General features: G+C 38.3%; 1 protein-coding gene across 1 annotated transcript in view; it reads right to left on the bottom strand.

Annotated features, from left to right (window-relative positions):
• The window catches only part of LOC124551228 (microtubule-associated protein futsch-like), a 365786-nt gene that overhangs the window by 124454 nt on the left and 220451 nt on the right, over positions 1-20881 (bottom strand). The window contains exon 27 of the mRNA XM_047126221.1: positions 14788-15003. Within this exon, the coding sequence (XP_046982177.1) occupies positions 14788-15003 (216 nt within the window). The remainder of the gene's footprint in view (positions 1-14787; positions 15004-20881) is intronic.

Below are 20881 nucleotides of genomic sequence, written 5' to 3'. Positions count from 1 at the left end.
CCATAGAGAAATGCATATTTTGGCTTAAAGCGCACATTCATATGTCCAGATTTACCCTGATGTAGACCCCTTACCTTGTATTACGCTTCTCAGAGTGTTTTTAGAGTTTGCCATTTTTCTTGAAGTACCAGTACTGTATTATCTCATGTTTGGTTCTTTACTATGGCATAATATTATACATGCCAGACAATGTAAACATGCACTCAAAATTCAACATAAAATTGACATTAGCCAATAGTGCAGAATGAAACATTTCGTTTCAAATAAATTGACTGTCTCTGTGGAAAAGATTAACAAAAAACCAAATTGCTTTAGCAAACCGACAAAAATAACTCGATTGTTCTGCAAGACATTTAATGCTCAATTGCTAATAATGTGGAAATAAAATAAAATTATAAAACTGAAACCAATAACATACTTCAGTCTTCCATAATTATGTGAATGTATTTTAAGTCACTTCATAGCTCCAGTCACAGAATCCATTTTGTTTTCATTTGATGTGAGAACTGTAAACGAAGAGAAAACATCAAAGCCACAAAACATAAACATGGATCACATGGAGAATACCAATCTCCCCCCATCACTATAACTCAGATAGCTCTGGGCATTCGTGAATCTGGCATCTTTGGCAAGCCACAACAATTTTTCCAGGTAGCATCAGCATGCTTGCTGCTACTGCTCATACAGCTAACAGCGACACTTCAAGTAGCCAGAAGTAGGGGAAGGCACTGTTCATATGTGACTATGTGCATGCATGTGATCCCAATGGCAACTGCTGAAATGAACCAGTTGTGTCATCACACTAGTCGAAAGCACTTTGTTGTTATGAAACATTGCACAGTCTTCGTCTCACGACCTTTGACACATTTTGTTGTTGGCAGATGCTGGTGTGTGCATGGCGTTTCGTTGTTGTAAATGGTACATTTTCTTTGCAACTAAAGTTTTATTTTGATGTTATTCTCTTGTGTATGATATAATGCTGCGAATTATTCTAAAGTAAAATTTTTTGACAGAGTATTAGGTCTTACCAGTCAAAATTGCGAAAAATTTAGCTGATAAAACAATGAAAAATTCCCGGATTTTTCCATGATGAAAAAATTCCCATGTTTTTCCCAGTTGTCCACGGGAGTATACACAGATCCTCTAGATGCACTGTACCACAATAGAGTATGTCTACAAATGTTTAATTCTTGCTTGATATGTTTTACATAAATGTGCATATAATTATACTTTTGATATGTGTATGTATCACATTAATGGTACAACATGTGTTTCATTTGATTGCAGTTTTTGTACTATTTCAGCATGCCAGGAAGGACAGTGCTGAGATAATAGCCACATAAGTCAGAGCAGTTGTGTCGGCAGGGACAAGTGGAGACTGTAAAAAGGTGTTTTGCATCTTTGTGATCGCACTATTGTGAAACAGCTACCCTCATTACTTAATTTGCGTGAATCCTGTCATGTACAAATGACAAAGTACATCCACTGCGATGAAATTCCTAAATTTCTGTGGATATTCAGGCCTCAACTTCATTAACAGGGTTGTATTTCTCTGCCTTCACCCCTTCTTCCAAGCCAAGGCCAAACCCAATTCCTACTCCTGGTATTATGTTGTCATTCCGCCTTTCTCCTAATGACTGAGGCAGACACTGGCATCGCTAAAGCTGCACAGATAATTATGTCCACCATGTGTAAAATCCCATTAAACATTAAAATAGACAATCATTTCCTTGTACTAGCATTACATAAAAAAACACATAGTCCACAATTCTGTAGAATCATAACATAATTTCATTGTAGCTGCACAAGGTAACAATAACTGCTTAAAAAATATGAAGCTAGATCTCTCAGAAGTTTCAATATGAGTGAATAGCAGCTTTACAAAAATATCAACTTTCACACACAACAGTGTAATGGACATACCAGCTGGTGGTTCCGAATATGTACCCTTGGGGCACTGGTGCAGACTTACGCATTATGTGTATCGTGTAATAGGGCTAATGAAAAATTTGGCAGCTGTACACTTGTGAAGACTTTTATATAATAGGTGTGGGGTGTAATACTGGATTTAGGCTATATACATGCAGTCAAAAATGTCTGTAAGTAATCAACCTGAAAACAGAGGACACCACGCTCACAATTATTCATGTTAATGTGTGCTCAAGACTGCACGGATAAAATATTAAAGACACAGATAAGACATTTTTACTGAAATCGGTTATTTACTGTATTAACACAACAGGAACTGTTACTCGTCAGAACTTACTAACTTACTTTCAATATTACACTTAAAATACAGTGTGTATTTTATATCACTTGCTCCTAGTTGACTTCTGAGAACTAAATGTACATTTTGTTTGTTTTTCTTCATTCACTATCTTTCACAATGACAGCTCTAATTTTCTGGAGAGTTAAAACATCAGCTTTGTCAAAATAAATTTGTCCCATACACTCGAAATTCAGATCGATCCATTTCAGTGGTTCAGTGTGCATGATAATCATTTCCTTGACTACTCTGTCTTTGCTCTGTTCCTCTACTGAACACACATTGTTCACTATATCTGTATCACTTAACTACTCTAATCCTGGTTTGTAGGCTCCACTGTTTAACCGCTCACAGACTGTTTTGTCAAAAAACTATATTTGCAACCAAAAATTCGTATTCTAAATGGAAATATTTGTTCTAAATGTAACAGAATAAGTCAGGTTTTGCTTTTTTTTAAATTTTTTTTTTCCAAAAATCAAGTAACTGAAATTTAACAATGTGAGAACTGTCTCGTTGTCTATGTCTTCCCAATTAAAAATTTGTATTCTGCATGAAAGTATTTGTTCTAATTGTAACAGAATAAGCTTAGTTTCTTTTCTTTATTTTAGTTTTTCAATAGTCATCAAACCATGCAAGGATAATCCACTGGCTGGATCATCAGAAGATCAGTGTATTTTATGCAGTGAAATCTTATTGTCCTATGCAAAAGTAAAACTAAAAAATGTAAAAACAAAGTAAAGAGCACAGCATTTTAAAGGATAAAATTTACATAAGTATGTAATGCATAGAGTAATAATCTAAAGCTATGTAATAAGCACTGGGCATTTATGACATATACATAAAGCTTGGAAATTTCAAGAAAGCTGCATGCGCAAACAACACACTCTCACATGTGGGTACAACATTAAATGACAATAGCACTGACAAACACACACCTGTACAGCAACACTGTCTACAATTGTACAAGGGTAGAACCAACTACAGAATTACAAATACGATGTGCTCTAGCAAAATTAAATCAAACAAAACTGTCTGTGTGATACATTAGTGTAAGAGTAAAGCACTGGATTGGTAACGAAAAGATTGCGAGTTCAAATACACACCCAAACATTTTTTAGGCTTATTGTTATTTAGCTCTAAGAAAACTGTTCTTGTAGTAATGCAGTCATAAAATGAATGCCTTAATTTTAGTTAGTAGTAACCCTTTCATCAGTTTTACAAAGGAAGTGTTTTGCTGTTTTATTTCCACATGCATTACTATAAAAACCTGAGAATTTATATAAATCATTATTCCTTGCTTTTAGTTGTTGATCAATGTACTAAAATGCAATGGAGATTTGTCTTGTCCATAAGCGTACAGAATTGGAATCTGTGAATTGTTCTGTAGCTCATAGGAAAACACATTTAATTTCAGAGTAACATAACAACATAGAAGGGTTCCCCATGCACGATATCATCAGGAAACAGCTAAGTATTGTTTATAGGAGTCTAATAAGATGTATTTCTGCTGCTAAATTAAATCAACTGCATAAGAGTGTTGAAACTTTCAAAGCAAATACACTGGAAAATACGGGATGAAATAATGACAATACATTTAAAAGGATAGACTGCTACTAACTATATAGTGGAGATGAGGTGTCACAGACAGATGCAAAAAAAAGACTGCTAAACAAGTCAGCTTTCATCAAAAGGCATTCTTCTGGATTAGACAACATACACACACATTTGCACAAACACAACTCACACAGATATGACCACCTTCTCAGGCTGCTGAGTCTGGTCTCAACAGGCAGAGACAGTGGTCATGTGTATGCAAATTGTGTTTTAGTGAGCATGTGTCTAATTCAGAAGAAAGCCTTTTGGTTGAAAGCTTTTGTTATGCCTGTCTGCGAATCAGCATCTCCACTACATGGTGAGTAGCATCTATCTTTTTCATAATATTCTCACTGGAGCAAATATCTTGTATACTAACTCTGGAAAAGGAAGAGAGACAGTATTTTGTTTAAGAGCTAGTTGGACACACATTATTACGGCCACAGACATAAGGCTGTTGTTACACAAATGCTTGCACAGTAAGATCCTGCTGGGATGAGGGCATATTCTAGCATGGTATGATACCTCAAAGAAGGCAAGAGCTGATACCTGTTACTTTATAGCCTTTACAGGGGGGGTATAGAGAAAGGGGGGGGGGGGGGGTAAACTCTTGCAGCTGTGTTGCAGTGCAAGACAAATCTTTCCTTGGTGAGTGCTTTGCACCGAAAGGACATGCTACACGCTTGTCAATACCGCAATAATGTTAGGAAATGCTTCCAGTGAAAAAGACAATGGTGGGACGTTGCTACCTCTCACTAAGGTGAAACACAGAACCACAGGTGCATCAAAGTTCACAATTGTCATGAAAATAGGGAAGCTGTAACAACGAATCTAAGAACTTTAGGAAAAAAGAGACAATTCAAAAAGCATGTGATGCATATTGACAACTTTCAGGGAGGTGCATTTCATCATCATATTTATAATTACCACCTCAGAAAGGAATATCAAACCCTTGATAAACCAAAGTCTTTCCTACAAAAATCAGAACTTTTTAGATAGGGAAAACTGTCGATGCTAAATGGCTTAGGCTTCAAATAGAGGGAAAAAAATAACAGAAGAAATGTCATAATTGAGAGAGGTGTTATTGTAGCATGGCGGTGTACATTTTTTAGGGCAATATCAAAAGGAAGCTTTAATGATATTGGTTGGCTCAACAAAGCATGGATAAATGCATGCAATTCAATTAATATAGACTGGGCAGATGTGTCAGTAACTGGCACTATGCCACAACCCATTTGTAGTAAATTAATTCTTCTCCAGGCAAATACACTCGAGGGTTCATGTAAAACTTATTTTATTTAGACTGAAAAAAAAAAAAACTGTTAATTACCATGAAGGAATCAATGGAGACTCAATTCAGCGATGGTTTAAGAACTCACATTTGAAAACTTGAGCATGCCTTCAGTAATAGTTCTGGACAACGCTTTGTATCATTCAAATAACTTCAATAAGGTATATACTGTAGTTTCCAGAAAATAATACACTATGGACTGTCTATAACAAAAAACTGTTTCCATACCAGACCACTGTAGAAAGATTGACTTACGGGATGTCGTGGCTCAGAATAAACCACTCTATACATTTTAGATGGATTGGCAAAAATATATGGCCATAGAGTTCTCAGAATACCCCCACATCACTGTCACTTCAGTTTCGATGAACTCATATGGACTCAGGTTAAAGGTTGTGTAGCAAGGAACAACAAAAAAATGTATGTTATCAGAGTTGAAAGATTTACAAACGATGCTACAACCCAAATTTCGTCGTCAGATTGGTATAATGTTGTAATACCCAGGAAGGAAATAATAATGAAAGTATGGGAAAATAAATGTGTAATTGGAAGTTCCCTGCTCATTGTGTTACAGTCACGTCACCACACACACGAGAAAGGGAAACGCTGCACCACACGTTCCCTCATTATACAAGATATCTGCTAGGGATCCCCTTCTCTGCTTGGGAGCTGGTACTGTGACTACTGTGATGAAAAGGCAACAATTATTTGCTTGCAAATTTCGGAAGGAGGTAACAATGACATTTTAGGTTTTCTGCTTGGGAAACTGTAGCAATAATGATGTTAACAACATTTTGTTAGCTAATAACTAGCAACTTGTATACCAGCCTGAACTATTTATTTTGCATTTCAAAACATTATTTTGCATGTCAAAACAAAGCATTTCTGTGATTATTCCTGAAACTGAGAAATACTGAAGGGAAGTTTTTACTTTTTATGTTCTGTGAAGGTTAATTAACTCTCAATGCATTATTTTTACTTTATAAGAACAGTTTTTTAGACAACTTTAGCCATGGAAGACTATATGTAAATTAATATTCTCGGGCTTGACAAATGTGGAAATTTAATAGACACCAAAATCCGCCTTTTTTTTGCCATCATCAATTTCCCTCATTTCTAGTAGTTAGTAGTTTTAGTAAAAAAAATATGTTAAACTAACATGTTCCATGTCATTACAAAAACACATATTCACGATCTATGGAACAAATACTAATAGTGTAAACATTTTAAAATGCCGATCTATCAGGCTTTTTTTTAAGGGGGTGGAGGGGATGAAAATAATACTCTATTCATATCAGCTGTGCAATGGTTCCAAAAAGATCTTTTTCATTGCATGTTGTATTTTTTATGACTAGCATCATACAAACATTTAAAACACAAATCTTGTTGCATTATGGACAAAATAGCATGAATGGAAATTTAATCCACTGAATGGATTGTAAATAAAACAAAATTCAAGAGAAATGAGGCACAGAAATAATGAATTCAATGAGACTGATGAAAATAAAGAATGATAAAACAGAAAAAAATTACATCAAAATTAATAAATAAAAGCACTTAAAATCACTTGGACAAAGATTCAAAATGAAAAAAGAATTAAAGAAAGCAAAACAAGAGCAAATAAAAAAGCCAATACAACGATGAAAATGATGTGACAAAGGATTAGAAATACAAATATTACCATTGTACATGTTAACTGAGAAACAATAATAACCATTTGCTTTGATAAACATATCAAAATAAAAAGTTTTGAAGCAGCTGGCCAGATTTGAACCCACGACCTTCTAAATGTCAGGAATGAATCATATCCATTATGCTACACTACTACTCTGCATAACACTATTATATTTAAGCCTCTAGAGCAGTAGCCATCAAACTGTGGCCTACAGACTGCATACAGCCCACAGACTGCATACAGCCATATTTCATAATAATATGCATCTAGCAACCAATGTCTGAATCGGAAAACATCAATGAGTATTAAGAGCTTCTTAAGAGAGTAGTCTTCCTGCTTAGGAACAAACACAAATACAGAGTCCGTATTATTTTACAATGAGCTTAATTGTAATTGACACTTGCTAATTTGGCTCAGAGCTTAATAAAGTTGGCCGCCAACCTCAGGAGCAGAGGGGTAAGTAATGTGGCAACTGCAGGCTTAGAGGACGTGGATGTTGAATGTTTTACTGTTTGTCCCCAGTACTGACAAGCCATAGGAGTGTGTGTCTCATGCTGATCAGCTTTTATGGTATAAATATCAAAGGGAAGTAACAGACTGCCAGTCAGACAGGGTAGGACAAGCATTTCAAAGGCCTCCTAACAGAAGGAAGGGCAGAATACAAGGAAATAAAGTAGGATGTAGAGAACCAGGACACAAGGAAGTAGAGAAAATACTTCAAAAGACCTATGGAAGGCAGCTACCCAAATTCAAATGGGGAAATCACGAGATCTTGGAAATGTACCAATAGAGTTAGCGAGGTATGGCACAAGCATTCTGTATTAATGTCTGAGCACGCTATTTATTCTAAGTACGTGGTACAGAGAGGAAATTACGACAGAGTGAAACATAGGGTATCTAAGCCCTGTTCATAGAAATGGAAACAAGGAAGTGTCTAGGAACTATAATACCATGAGTGTCATGACAGTTCAGTTGGCATGATATGTGGGAAAATTTTAACATCTAGACTGGGAAGATTGGAACTGAAGTGGAAGAACAAAGTGGTTTCCAAAGAGGTAGGTCATCAAGAAGAGACTGGAAAAAATTTCAACAGTCATTTGGTCCTTGTCAGTCTTGAGAAAGCATATGACAGTGCCATTACAGATATTATTTGTGGTGTTGTGGACAGGAGAACTGCCAAAAATTTACAAAAGAAATATCATAAACCTCTACAAGTCTGCAGCACGTTTCATTAATGTGGGAGCAGAAATTTCTAGTGACACCTTTAGAATAATTAAAGGAAAGAAACAAAGATGCTGTGTCCCACACTCCTTAAGAAGTATGTGCAGAAGGCAATGGATCTCAGGTGTAGAAAGTGCATAGGCCTGGGGAATGAAGTAGGAAATCAGTGTATGTATGCACTTCTCTGTAAATGAAGAAGAGGATATATCTTTCTGCTTAGCAGCTGGTTGGAAGAAGGTAAAAAATAGAGTTTGGAAATTAATTCTGAGAAGATGGAATGTTCATGTTGTGGAGAGCAGGGAAGTAACTTGGACACTGATGGTCATCAAATTGCAATGGCTGAAGAGTTTCAGTACCCGAGTAGTATCCTATCACATCATGGCAAATGAGGCCTAAATACCAAACAATGGATCATGCAGGGAAGAGCAGCTACCCCAAAATTAAATCCTACACTTTGGTTCTCAAAACTAAGATTTAAGGTTAAAATGTGATTAAATATATATGCATCATAGAACCAATAAAAAGTTTTGGGAGTGAATGTTGGGAACTCTCAGAAAAAATGTAAAAAGAGGCTCAGAGTTTTAGAAATGAACCACTTGAGAAGACCATAAAAGAAATAAGGAAATAACAGATAGGGCACAGAACAGACTTGTTATACACTGAAGAGCCAAAGAAACTGGTATAGGTTTGCATATTCAAATACAGAGATATGTAAGCATACAGAATACAGCTATATAAGACAACAAGTATCTGTCACAGTTGTTAGATCAGTTACTGCTGATACAATGGCAGGTTATCAAGATTTAAGTGAGTTTTAATGTGGTGTTATAGTCGGCACACGAGCAATTGGACACAGCATCTCCGAGGCAGTGACGAAGTGGGGATTTTCCCGTACGACCATTTCATGAGTGTACCGTGAATATCAGGACTCCGGTAAAACATCAAATCTCCGAGGTCGCTGTGGCTGGAAAAAGAACGGGACCAATGACAACTGAAGAGAATCATTCAATGTGACAGAAGTGCAACTCTTCCGCATATTGCTGCAGATTTCAATGCTGGGTCATCAACAAGTGTCAGTGTGCAAACCACTCAATGCAACATCATCGATATGGGCTTTTAGAACTGAAGGACCAGTTGTGTACCCTCAATGACTGCATGACACAAAGCTTTACATCTCAGCTGGGCCCGTCATCACCAATATCGGACTCTTGATGACTGGAAACATGTTGCCTGACTTCAAATTGTATCGAGCAGATGGATGTGTACAGCTACGGACACAACCTCATGAATCCATGCACCTTGCATGGCAGCAGGGGCTGTTCACGTTGGTGGAGGCTCTGTAATTGTATGGGGCATGTGCAGTTACAGTGATATGGGACCCCTGATACATCTAGATATGATTCTGACAGGTGACACATACCTAAGCATCCTGCCTGATCACCAGCATCCATTCATGTCCATTGTGCATTCTGACGGACTTGGGAAATTCCAGCAGGACAATGTGACACCCCACGCATCCAGAATTGCTACAGAGTGTCTCCAGGAATACTCTTCTGAGTTTAAACACTTCTGCCAGCTACCAAACTACCCAGACATGAACATTATTGAGCATATCTGGGATGCCTTGCAATGTGCTGTTCAGAAGAAAACTCCACCCCCTCATACTCTTACAGATTTATGGACAGCCCTGCAGGATTCAGTGTCAATACCCTCCAGCACTATCTCAGACATTAGTGAGTCCATGCCACATCGTGTTGCAGCACTTCTGTGTGCTCTCGGGGGCCCTACACCATATTAGGTAGGTGCACCAGTTTCTTTGGCTCTTCAGTGGAATATAGAATAGAAAGAAGACAGCTAGGATGGTTTGGGCAAGTCAAAAGAATGGAAGAAGATAGGTAGCCAAATGACAACTACCTGGATAGAGAAGAAGACAAAGACAACAAAAAGGATCGCTAAGGGATATCCACGAAGTGACATAAAGAACAGCAATAGAAGAGGATGAGGAAGAATGATGAGATTGAGGTGTTTTGATGACTGCGATGCCACACGCATTGACAGCTGTACAACCGCCACAACAAGAAGTGAAGTAACACGTATATGTGAATGTGCAGTATAGAGAAAATTGTCTTCAAATGTGGTACATATTTGTAGGAAGGAATGTGAAATTAAATTTAGGCTTTTGTAATACAACAAAATGAGTACAAGATAAACATTTAGTATACATCTGTGATCATGCCTCAAATTGTATAATGTGTTTAATTATACAATTACTGTTATTAATGAATCATCCACTCACACAGAGAACAAAACAATACTTCTTCAGGCAATTACAGCGTTACAAGTTTGGCATCGCTAAGTGTGGCAATAATATGAAACAGGGAATGGTCTATACAAAGTGTTCCGAACGGTGCCAATTTTTAATGTCCAGAGGCCAACTTATAGTCTCCTTAATGTATCTTGTCTGTTGTGGGCTCATAACATACTAATTTGCGTGGGTTATCAATTAATAATAAGATCACTACATATTCTGAATTCAAGTATCACAAATTTCCTTTAGATCGAAAAGCTTATGTCCATAAATCAGCATGATTTTAGGAAGCACTGCCCATGTCAAACTCAGTTTGCCCTTTTCTCACATGATATACTGGTATCTCTAGATAAACACAACAGGCAGATTCCATATTTTTAGATTTTTGAAAAGCATTTGACACATTGGCCCACTGAAGACTGTTAACGTAGGAACACGTGCACGGATATGTGAGCAACTTGAAGACTTCTTAAGTAATAGAACATAGTACATTGGTCTCAATGGCAAGTGTGCATCAGAGACAAGCATACTGCAGGAATGCCCCGAGAAAGTGCGATAGGACCATTATTATTTTCTATATACATACAATCTGGCAGATAGCGTGGGCGGCAATCTCCAGTTGTTTGCTGACAATGCTGTGGTGCACAGGAAGGTGTCAAAGAAGAGTGACTGTAGGAGTGTACAAGATGACTTAGACAAAGTTCTAGATAGTGTGATGAATTGCAGCTGGTTCTAAATGCAGAAAAATGCAAGTTAATGTTGATGAGTAGGAAAAACAAACCCACAATGTTGGGATACAACATTAGTAGTGCCCTGCTTGATACAGTTACATCATTTAAATATTTGGGCGCAATGTTGCAGAGCAATATGAAATGGAACAAGCATATGAAGACTGTGGTACGGAAGGCTACTGGTCGACTTCGGTTTATTGGGAGAATATAGGGAAAGCATGGTTCATCTGTAAAGATGAAATACAGGATGCTAGTGCGACCTATTCTTGCATACTGCTGGAGTGTTTGTGATCCACACCAGGCCGTACTGAAGGAAGACATCAATGCAATTCAGAGGCACGCTGCTAGATTTGTTACCAGTAGATTCAAACAACACGCTAGTATTATGGAGATGTTTTGGGAACTCAATTGGGAATCCCTGAAGGGAAGGCAATGTTCTTTTGGAGGGACACTATGCATATTGAAGTGGATGTTCTGCTACAAAAGCTACTCAAGCATGTATGCTCCTCACCTAGATTAATAAAAGTAATTAATACCTTATACTTGCGAGTGTTGGGATATGGTCCTATCTGAGATGTTTTTTAATAAAATGAGGAAGATTTCCTTTGCCTTTGTATTAAGCAAATGAATAAGGTGCTGCAGTGTTTCACACTTTACCTGGCTGCCACCACGGGCAGTGCCTGGAACCTATGACAAGAGCGGACTCGCATCTCGCACATCGCGAAGGGACCATTGTATTCATCGTTGAATAGGGAAGATTGGAGTTTTAGTGCTTGGCTTAATTTTCTATGAATTGATAAGTCAATGACTTCAATACATAGGCGTCATCTATATATGATTGCATAAAATAAAAATCATATGTGAGGCATGCATCAGTTTGCACAGCAATATGAAAATCTTGTAAGGTGGGTGCTACGCAGCTTTTGCAGGGTGGGCCGAAAGTCACTACCCATCAGGATAGTCTTCCAATAGCCCGTCTATGAGATGAGGTCTGTAATGTTTGAATTTCGCCTTATGTAGAAATCTCCACACAAAAGTTGTAAAAATATTGTGTTTAAGACAGAGCTTCTGAGCAGACTTTTTAGGTCTCTGTATAACTGCTTCTAAAACTTTAAGCTTAGTTTCACCACTTATTGATGGCGTGCCTGATCTGTGACAACCCACTGCAGATCCACTTTTCTCAAAATGTTTCCACAATCTGCAGACAGCCTTCTGTGTGGATGAAACAGTGTTGAAATTATTATTACGCTCATTTATTATTAAATTATAACCACCTTAGTACTACGTTTCCAAAGCAAAAACTCTTTTCTTCATCAGAAAACATCTTCTCAACACGTCAGAATCAACAACAAACAATGTCAGAGATGTCCGATTTAACAGCAGTGTGTTCTGGTGTTTGTATCAATAATTTTCGAACAAAAAATAGCAGTGCACTCTGGTGTTATTACAAAAAAATGAGATTACCTTAATGTTGTCAACAGGTACAATGGGTAATGACTTTTGCCCAAACCCATACATATTCGATAAAAGACGTCTTGCTTTACACTGTGAGCTGCACTTTAAAACTATTTAATTGCCAACTGGTATATGGGCATACAACCATTGTAAGTGGCCTGCAATATGTACATCTACATCAAATGTTGTGTGTGTCAAGCATGAAAGCTTTATGATGCTTAGATTGATGTGCATCTCTGTGGAACACAGGCACACTTGCCTTCAGTTCCACGTTTGTATCTCATGACAGTAGTGTCGAATATGACCAAGAAGTGTAGCTGTTAAATAACTTACAGCTATAGAAAACAATGGAAACTCCAGGTAAGAACATCAACAACGCAGGAAAAGTAAGATTGCTACTTACCATAAAGAAGACACATTATGTTGCAGATAGGCACTTTTAAAAGACACGCACGCTCCACAACGCGTCGTAAGGAGTTCCCGTGGGAGTGTGTTCCAGTGTTCCTTTCCTCGACCAATGAGACTGACTACTGCTGGATGGATTGTCGGTGCCTGTGGATATTCTGCAATATGTCTTCCTGACGCTTCCTGTATGAGCTCGGTGGTATTTAAGTTGCGGGAATAGGCAGACCAGTCCATTCACAAAATATCCTCTCCGGTTCATATTGATGCAGTTGTGCATTGTCATCCATAAAAACGACGACAGAGCTGAATGCACCCCCTGTAAATATGCACACGAGAAGGGGGCACAGTGTCACAATAACGTTAATCAGTGAGTGCACTGTATTAAAAGATCTGGAGGTCAGAACGACCGTGCACCACTGTGCCTCCCCACACCGTATACGAGGACCCCCGAAACGATCACGTTCGACAGTGCCAGTCGTATCCTCACACAGCAAGAGCTGGGAGCACGTACTGTAGCCCAGAACCTTGTCGAACGTAATCGTTTTGGTGGTCCTAGTGTCACTGTGTGACCAGTCAGTGTGGGGAGTCACAACGTCGCGTGGAGACTTACTGACCTCCAAATCTTTTAACCATTACTGTGACACTGTACTCCATTCCCACGTGCAGTTTTTCAGGGACGGATTCAGCCCCGACTTCACTTTTACGGATGACAATGGGCGACCCCCATCGAACAGCGCAAGTGGAGGAACTCTCGGAACGAGAGGATATTTGTCGAATGGACTGCCTCTACCTTAAATCCCATTGAACGGGTGTGGGATATGTTGAGGAGACATCTTCCAGCACGTCCATATGCACCAGTGTCCTTCCTCCAGTTGTCAGCCGTACTGGTGCAAGAATGGAATGCTCTACCACAATAATTCCTTACCAGCATGGAGCGCATTGCAGAGCACATACAGCCGTCCGTGGTGATTACACACCCTATTAAAACTGTGTCCCTCCTTTGTAAACTCCAGGCGACCAATGTAAATCGTGGTGACTTCAGCGTAATTCTTGTTTTTGAATAAAAGTGTCACTTCTGTTCATCTCATTGTGCATTTCTTGCAATTACTTTATTAACTACACTGTACAGTTCTCTGTGTATATTGTCCAAGTTTTGTTGAGTTATTTTACTTGCCAGTGATACGTCATATGACAGTTACTTTTGTCCTTAAGTTTTACAGACTAGTGTACTTTTAAAAATCAGCTCATTGTAGAGAGCAGGTTCTATTGTATCAAATTTTATAGTAATGATTGAGGGTACCCATCTGACTAACGTAACTATACAACATCAAAAGCATTACCACACAAACGTGCATCTTTCAACAATGAATACCCCCTCCCCAACACTCATTCACGTGTGAATGCATGCACATGCACACGCAATATAACTTCACATTTCCAATTTCCCAATCATACAACAACAGTACATAAATAACTTTCTCCTATAGTGGTTCAAATGGTTCTGAGCACTACGGGACTTAACTGCTGAGGTCATCAGTCCCCTATAACTTAGAACAACTTAAACCTAACTAACCTAAGGACATCACACACATCCATGCCCGAGGCAGGATTCGAACCTGCAACCGTAGCGGTCGTGCGGCTCCAGACTGAAGCGCCTAGAACCGCTCGGCCGCTCCGACCGGCTCTCCTACAGTGGAACAGGTGTCTAATATTTCATGTGAATGAAAGTTGTATAATAGGTACTACTTCAATTTCTTTTTCGAGGTGTTACGCATAAGTAACTGAAGAAAATTACTATTTAAACAAACAATGCACATGCACAATTTAACCCAGTTCACTCGCCTTTTGCCTTGTCCTCACATTACTATCACCACCATATAGAAAATTTGAGGTAACATCTTGAAGCTTATTCACACTGGTATTCTGGCATATTTTTGCCTTTAATCTTTCCAATTTGGTCGGAATTTTGTTAAGCAACTTGGAGCCTTGATCTGGATAATGATGTTTGTTGTTAGAGAGTACACTCATGTCAGCTTGTGCTGCAGCTTTTGGAAGAATCTACAAAATGGGAGCAGTTTTCATTAAGCAAAGAGCAGTTAATATATTAAACACCAAAGTTTCTAAGATAATAAGTGTCCATCTTAAAGAGGATAGGTCTAAGAAAATTACCCACCACAAATCAGTTAACAATGTTTATGGTGAAAAAGTGTAAACAAAACAGCATTTTGTGCCATCACACAGTCATCAAGTAAAGTTCTGAGCCTTCCACACCCTTAACTTATTAGTGGCATACATATATGATCTCCACCAGAAGTAAAAATTCTCTCTCTCTCTCTCTCTCTCTCTCTCTCTCTCTCTCTCTCCCCCTCCCCACAACACACACACACACACACACACACACCATATTGGGCTAGTACCTCTGAGAGAAACAACATATCAGAGAACAGCTAAGACACAGCATTTAGATTAACTACAGAAGGATACTACGCTGAAATGAAACTTCCTAATTATTGTACGGAAACAACACTGACATAGTTTGCACAAAGATGTTTCCATTCACAATGTAACAAATTTAACAAACAGAAACACAACTAATTAATATTAATGAGCAAGGAATATTATGTCAACATTTATGTACTCATCTGTATTAATTTTGCGCAAGTGTTGAGCTCTCAGGTTGTTACTGAAGTGAGGAGAAATCATAAACAATATGATTCAGTTTGTCTACAGTAGGACATCAGGGTGATATGCAACCCACAAAATAAATATATTATCAGAGACAGCAAAACCTGTCGAATCACCATTACACCACAAGCGAAGGCACCTCAACCTGGGATGACAATAAACTCAGACAGATATTGTGAGACACTGACCAAACTTCGGCGAGCAATCCAGAAACACCGAGGGAATGACTGAAGGAGGGAGTAGTGCTTCTTCATGACAATGCTCGACCCCACATCACTCGTCAAACACAGAAGCTTTTGAAGAAATTTGGGGTGACTGTTATGCCCCAACCCCCGTACAGCCCGGACTTAGCCCCCACCAAATATCAGCTCTTCCTCAAGCTAAAGGAACACTCAGGTGGCAAACGCTTCAAGAGCGAGAATGAAGTCCAAGCAAAGGTCACATGCTTCCTCAACGGTTTGGCGGAAGACTTCTTCAACTTAAGAATACAAACGCTGCTGGAGCACCATCTTCAAAAGTGTGCCGAAAAAAATGGAGACTATGTTGAAAAATAGACAAAAGTTTAAGTTTTTCAATTATGTATAAATTAATAACAACCAACAAATATGGGAACCTTATTTTTGGTACAACCCTCATACTCTCTAGACCAGTGTATTTATAGTTCTTCAAATGTTGGATTGCTTTCTCTTCCCCATTTTTTAAATCATACCACTAGATATGCTGTCCAGATCAGGAGATTTATAGTTCTTAAGTTGTGTTCTCTATTTTGATGCATAATATTGCAGGTTCTTGTCTCCAATAGTGTTGCCATTCTCATCGACTACACCCATGTAATGCTGTTGAGTTTCTTGAAGAGATCACACATTTGACTGTGATTATGACGTTTTATCGCATCACAAAATCTGTTAATGAAGTGTAGTCCGTTCTTTCCACAATTTTATTGTATTACTCTGCACGGGTTCTTATACCTGTCTTGATTGTGGGTGTTGTGTATGCCAATTGTCTTCAGACTACTAGTCTCTTCAATTAGTTGTAGTGTGGACGATCATCTCCAAGATTGTTCAACACTTTATGGTCGGTTTAATGTCGGGAGTGATGAGGAAACAACCTCCTCCACTTGGTCTCGCGTCTGTGATGGTGGTGCATCCTTATCAAGATTGACATTGTGGAGTTCTGGACTAACAAGCTCACCAAATTTCCAAGGAGCTTCCTTGTGTGTTAGTTTTAGGTGTCTTACTCTGCTCTTCTTGGTGGATTTCAGCTTAACCACATTTTTATGGACAGTAGGCTGTGATCACTTCCATAGTCATCCACAGGAAAGGTCTTACAGTCAAAGACTGAAGCCTTCCAATGTCTTCACACCAACATGGAGCCAATCTGGTTTCTAAATCTATCACCTGGTAAAGTGTACAGCCATCTTGGGTGATTCTCGAGCATAATGTTACAGAAAGACGAGTCGTTACATGGAAATCTAGTTAGCACATGCCTCAGTCACTTCTCTCATATAGACTGTAAGGTCCAACCACAAATTGTAAGTGTGTGTCTTGGGTAGCATCTCCTATTTTACCACAGAAGTCTCCTTGAATTACTGCCTATTCTTTCTTAGGGATTTGTTCCAGTTGTTCACAGAACTCCTCATCCAATGCTGCAGCAGTAGGGGCATAGATATGGATGCTGTTGAGTTTACACAGAGACGCATTCAATTTGATGGATATGATCCTGTCATCAATGGGTTCATAACAGAAAACACAGTTGTTCAGATTTCTAGGAATAAGTATTGTAACATCATTTCTGCTTTGGTCGTTACTCCCTGCACTTCCTCTCCAGTGACTCCCACTAAGTCTGAGAACATCCAGGCCTTTCGCACTCGTTTCTCTTTCCACTAAAGCAAATTTTCCCATCTGAAGTAGCCCACACACCTCCCATGTTACAATCTTTCTTACAATGTGCAGGGGTAATTTGCACTGTGGTGTTTGTCTAATGACTTCTTTCAATCCCCCCCCCCACCTGTCCAATCCTCTTGAGATCCGACTGGGGGACTTGAAGATTCAGATAATTTTAGAACTGAGCAAAGTCATGAGTTTCTCATGCGAAAATTTCATTGCCTTCCACTGACTTCCAAAACCTGTCTGTCCACTGACTCAGTTTCCTGTTGGAGGTATTTATCTAACCTTCCTCTGAGCTGTCTGGCTTAACAGTGGCACCACGTGTAGGTAGGAAGTTCGAGAACTGAGGCGACAGAGGCTAAGAGAATTCTCTTTCTGAGTTCTTGTAGTCTTGGAATTATTGTTTTACGTGCCTTTTTGTAAATGCCTAGCACTGCAATCTCTGCTCATTGTTACTTTCATTTCCAGTGACTGTTCTCCACAGGTAGAACATCGTTATGCCGTGATGTCAGAATCAGAATGTCAGAGCATGAGGTACCATCATCTGTTGCGCAAAGCGTCATAATTAACGTAATACAATGAAAGATCTGCAGCCATTGTTTTTATGTTATTTTACTGTATTGTAATGAGTTTCAGCAACTTAATACACCATCTTGAAGCCTGCATACATAACAGTAATGATAGTATCATCAAATACAAAGACAGATTAAAAATCAAGGACAATACTATATAAGTAAATTTACAGTCATCATTTGATAAAAAACAACAGTTACATCCAGTCATTCACCTGAGACAGAATTATATATGATGATGATGATGACATGGTGATGATGATGATGATGATTATGATTATGATGTCCCATACTCTGAGGAGCATAGGGGACGATGCAGGAGACCCGCGCTGCCGACTAGGCAAGGTTCTACAGGAGGTGGTTTGCCATTGCCTTCCTCCAACTGTAGTGGGGATGAATGTTAATGAGGAAGATGACAAAACACCACCCAGTCATCTCGAGGCAGGGAAAATCCCTGGCCCCTCTGGCAATCGAACTTGGGAGCCCATGCATGGGAAGCGAGAACACTACCGCAAGACCACGAGCTGCGAACAGAATTTTATATATAACTCTTTGCCTTTACATATGTCTGCTTGTGTCTGTATATGTGCGGATGGATGGTGTGTGTGTGTGTGTGTGTGTGTGTGTGTGTGTGTGTGTGTGTGGGCGCGCGCGCGAGCGAGCGTATACCTGTCCTTCGCGCCCCCCCCCCCCCCCCCCCCCCCCCCCAAAGGTAAGTCTTTCCACTCCCTGGATTGGAATGACTCCTTACCATCTCCCTTAAAACCCACATCCTTTCGTCTTTCCCTCTCCTTCCCTCTTTCCTGATGAAGCAACCGTGGGTTGCAAAAGCTTGAATTTTGTGAGTGTGTTTGTGTCTCTATCAACATACCAACGCTTTTGTTTGGTAAGTTACATCATCTTTGTTTTTTGAATTAAATATAGTGTACCATAAAAAATTCTACTCTGTATGTTACACAAATGTACTATTTATTAATAAAATCATTAATGAAATATTCCATGATTGAAAATTGGTCAGTTAGATGATACACTAAACTGCAAAATCCTGAAGTAACCTACTAAACTACAAAAATAGCTGTAGAAAATAACTTATGTATGAAAGAAACAATAACATCAGAAATAAGTAAACAAAAGGGATATGCATCTATGTGCAAGTAGGTCTTGCAAAAGGACAGTAACAAAAATACCCCTGTGTCAAATATAGGTAAAGCTATCAAAATGACAGTATAAATATACACGTAACTTTGAAATCATAAAATGCTCAGGTCAAAGCTGTATATGTGCATATTTATGTCATATGCATCAAATGAATTTCTAAGAAAGTGTCAAAAGACCGAATGTAGGAAAGCACCATGTCATGCCACACACAAAATATAGAAAGCCCAAGTTAATGTTCAGGATGAGCGGCATATACAGCTTTGTGTGCAAGTGGTCCTTTCAAAAGGACAGCAACAACAGTATCTACATATCATATCAAAGTTATAAGAAACTGCTGTGCAAACCGTAGAGGGGCAAGCTTATGTCATATGGATGAAATGAATGTCCAAAATGTGTCAAAAGACAAAATGTAGAAAACCGCCTATGTTATAACATATAAAGAATACATGAGAAACCCACAAGATGTATCAGGGTGAAGAACATTTATATGTGAACGCATCTATATATAATTTACTGCCATAAAACAAATATCAAACGAGAACTACTATCTAACTCATGTAAATGTCAGAAAATAGTAATATACATGCACATAACACATATTATCAGTAGATCATATGCTAAGTTATCAGTAATATCAGAGGCAAAAGAACTCCATAATGTATCCAACGCTGTACTGAAGAATCACATACAGATGAAGAATTGTATTAAACCTAAAAAAGTATACGTAATTCACTAACTGGTCCTATCCAGACAAAGGCCGTATTTGACTATATTCGATGCAGGGTATATAGTTAGGTGATATATATATTTTTTGTATTTTGTGGTTGTTAACCGCTTTGTCTGGACAGGCCCGGTTACTGGATTACACCACCCTATTAGACATAATACAATTTTTCATCTGCACCTAATTCTTCAGTACAACGATGGGTACATACGAAGTTTTTTCAACTTTGATATTACTAATAACTTAGCATATGATCTGCAGATATTGTTTTTTATGTGGCTGTATATTATTAGTTTGACATTTACACGAGTTACATTTTAGTTTTCGTTTGACATAAGATAGTTTTCTACATTTCGTCTTTTGACATGCTTTGGACCCTCATTTTATGCATGAGACGTATGTATGCCTCTCTATAGTTTGCACCTCAGAACTTTTTAACTTTGATTTGACACATAGATACACTCAAATTGTCATTTTGATAGCTTTACCTATATTGACACTTTGATTTTGTTGACTCTGTGGTTTTGCAAGGACTACTTGCAGACAGGTGCATATTTCTTTGGTTTACTTATTTCTGATGTAGTTTTTTTGATACATCTATCATTCTCTACAGTTATTTTTGTAGTTTGATAGGTTAGTTCAGGATTTTGCAGTTTAGTGTATCATCTAACTGATTAATTTTTTATCATGGAATATTTAATTTATGATTTTATTAATAAACAGTACATTTGTACAATGTATAGAGTGGAAATTTGCTATAGTATCCTACATGTCATTCTATTTTAGATTATGTATCTGATTGTTTTTATCAAATGATTACAGTAAATTCACTTATGTAGTATTGTCCTTTATTTTTATTCTTTTTTTAATCTGTCCTTGTATTTGCATGGTTGGTAAGTTTATGCTATCAT

The sequence above is a fragment of the Schistocerca americana genome, chromosome 9 (assembly GCF_021461395.2).
Source record: "Schistocerca americana isolate TAMUIC-IGC-003095 chromosome 9, iqSchAmer2.1, whole genome shotgun sequence".
NCBI classification, from domain to species: domain Eukaryota; kingdom Metazoa; phylum Arthropoda; class Insecta; order Orthoptera; family Acrididae; genus Schistocerca; species Schistocerca americana.
Note: the sequence above shows the minus strand (reverse complement) of the source record. Positions and strands in the feature narration are given on the sequence as shown.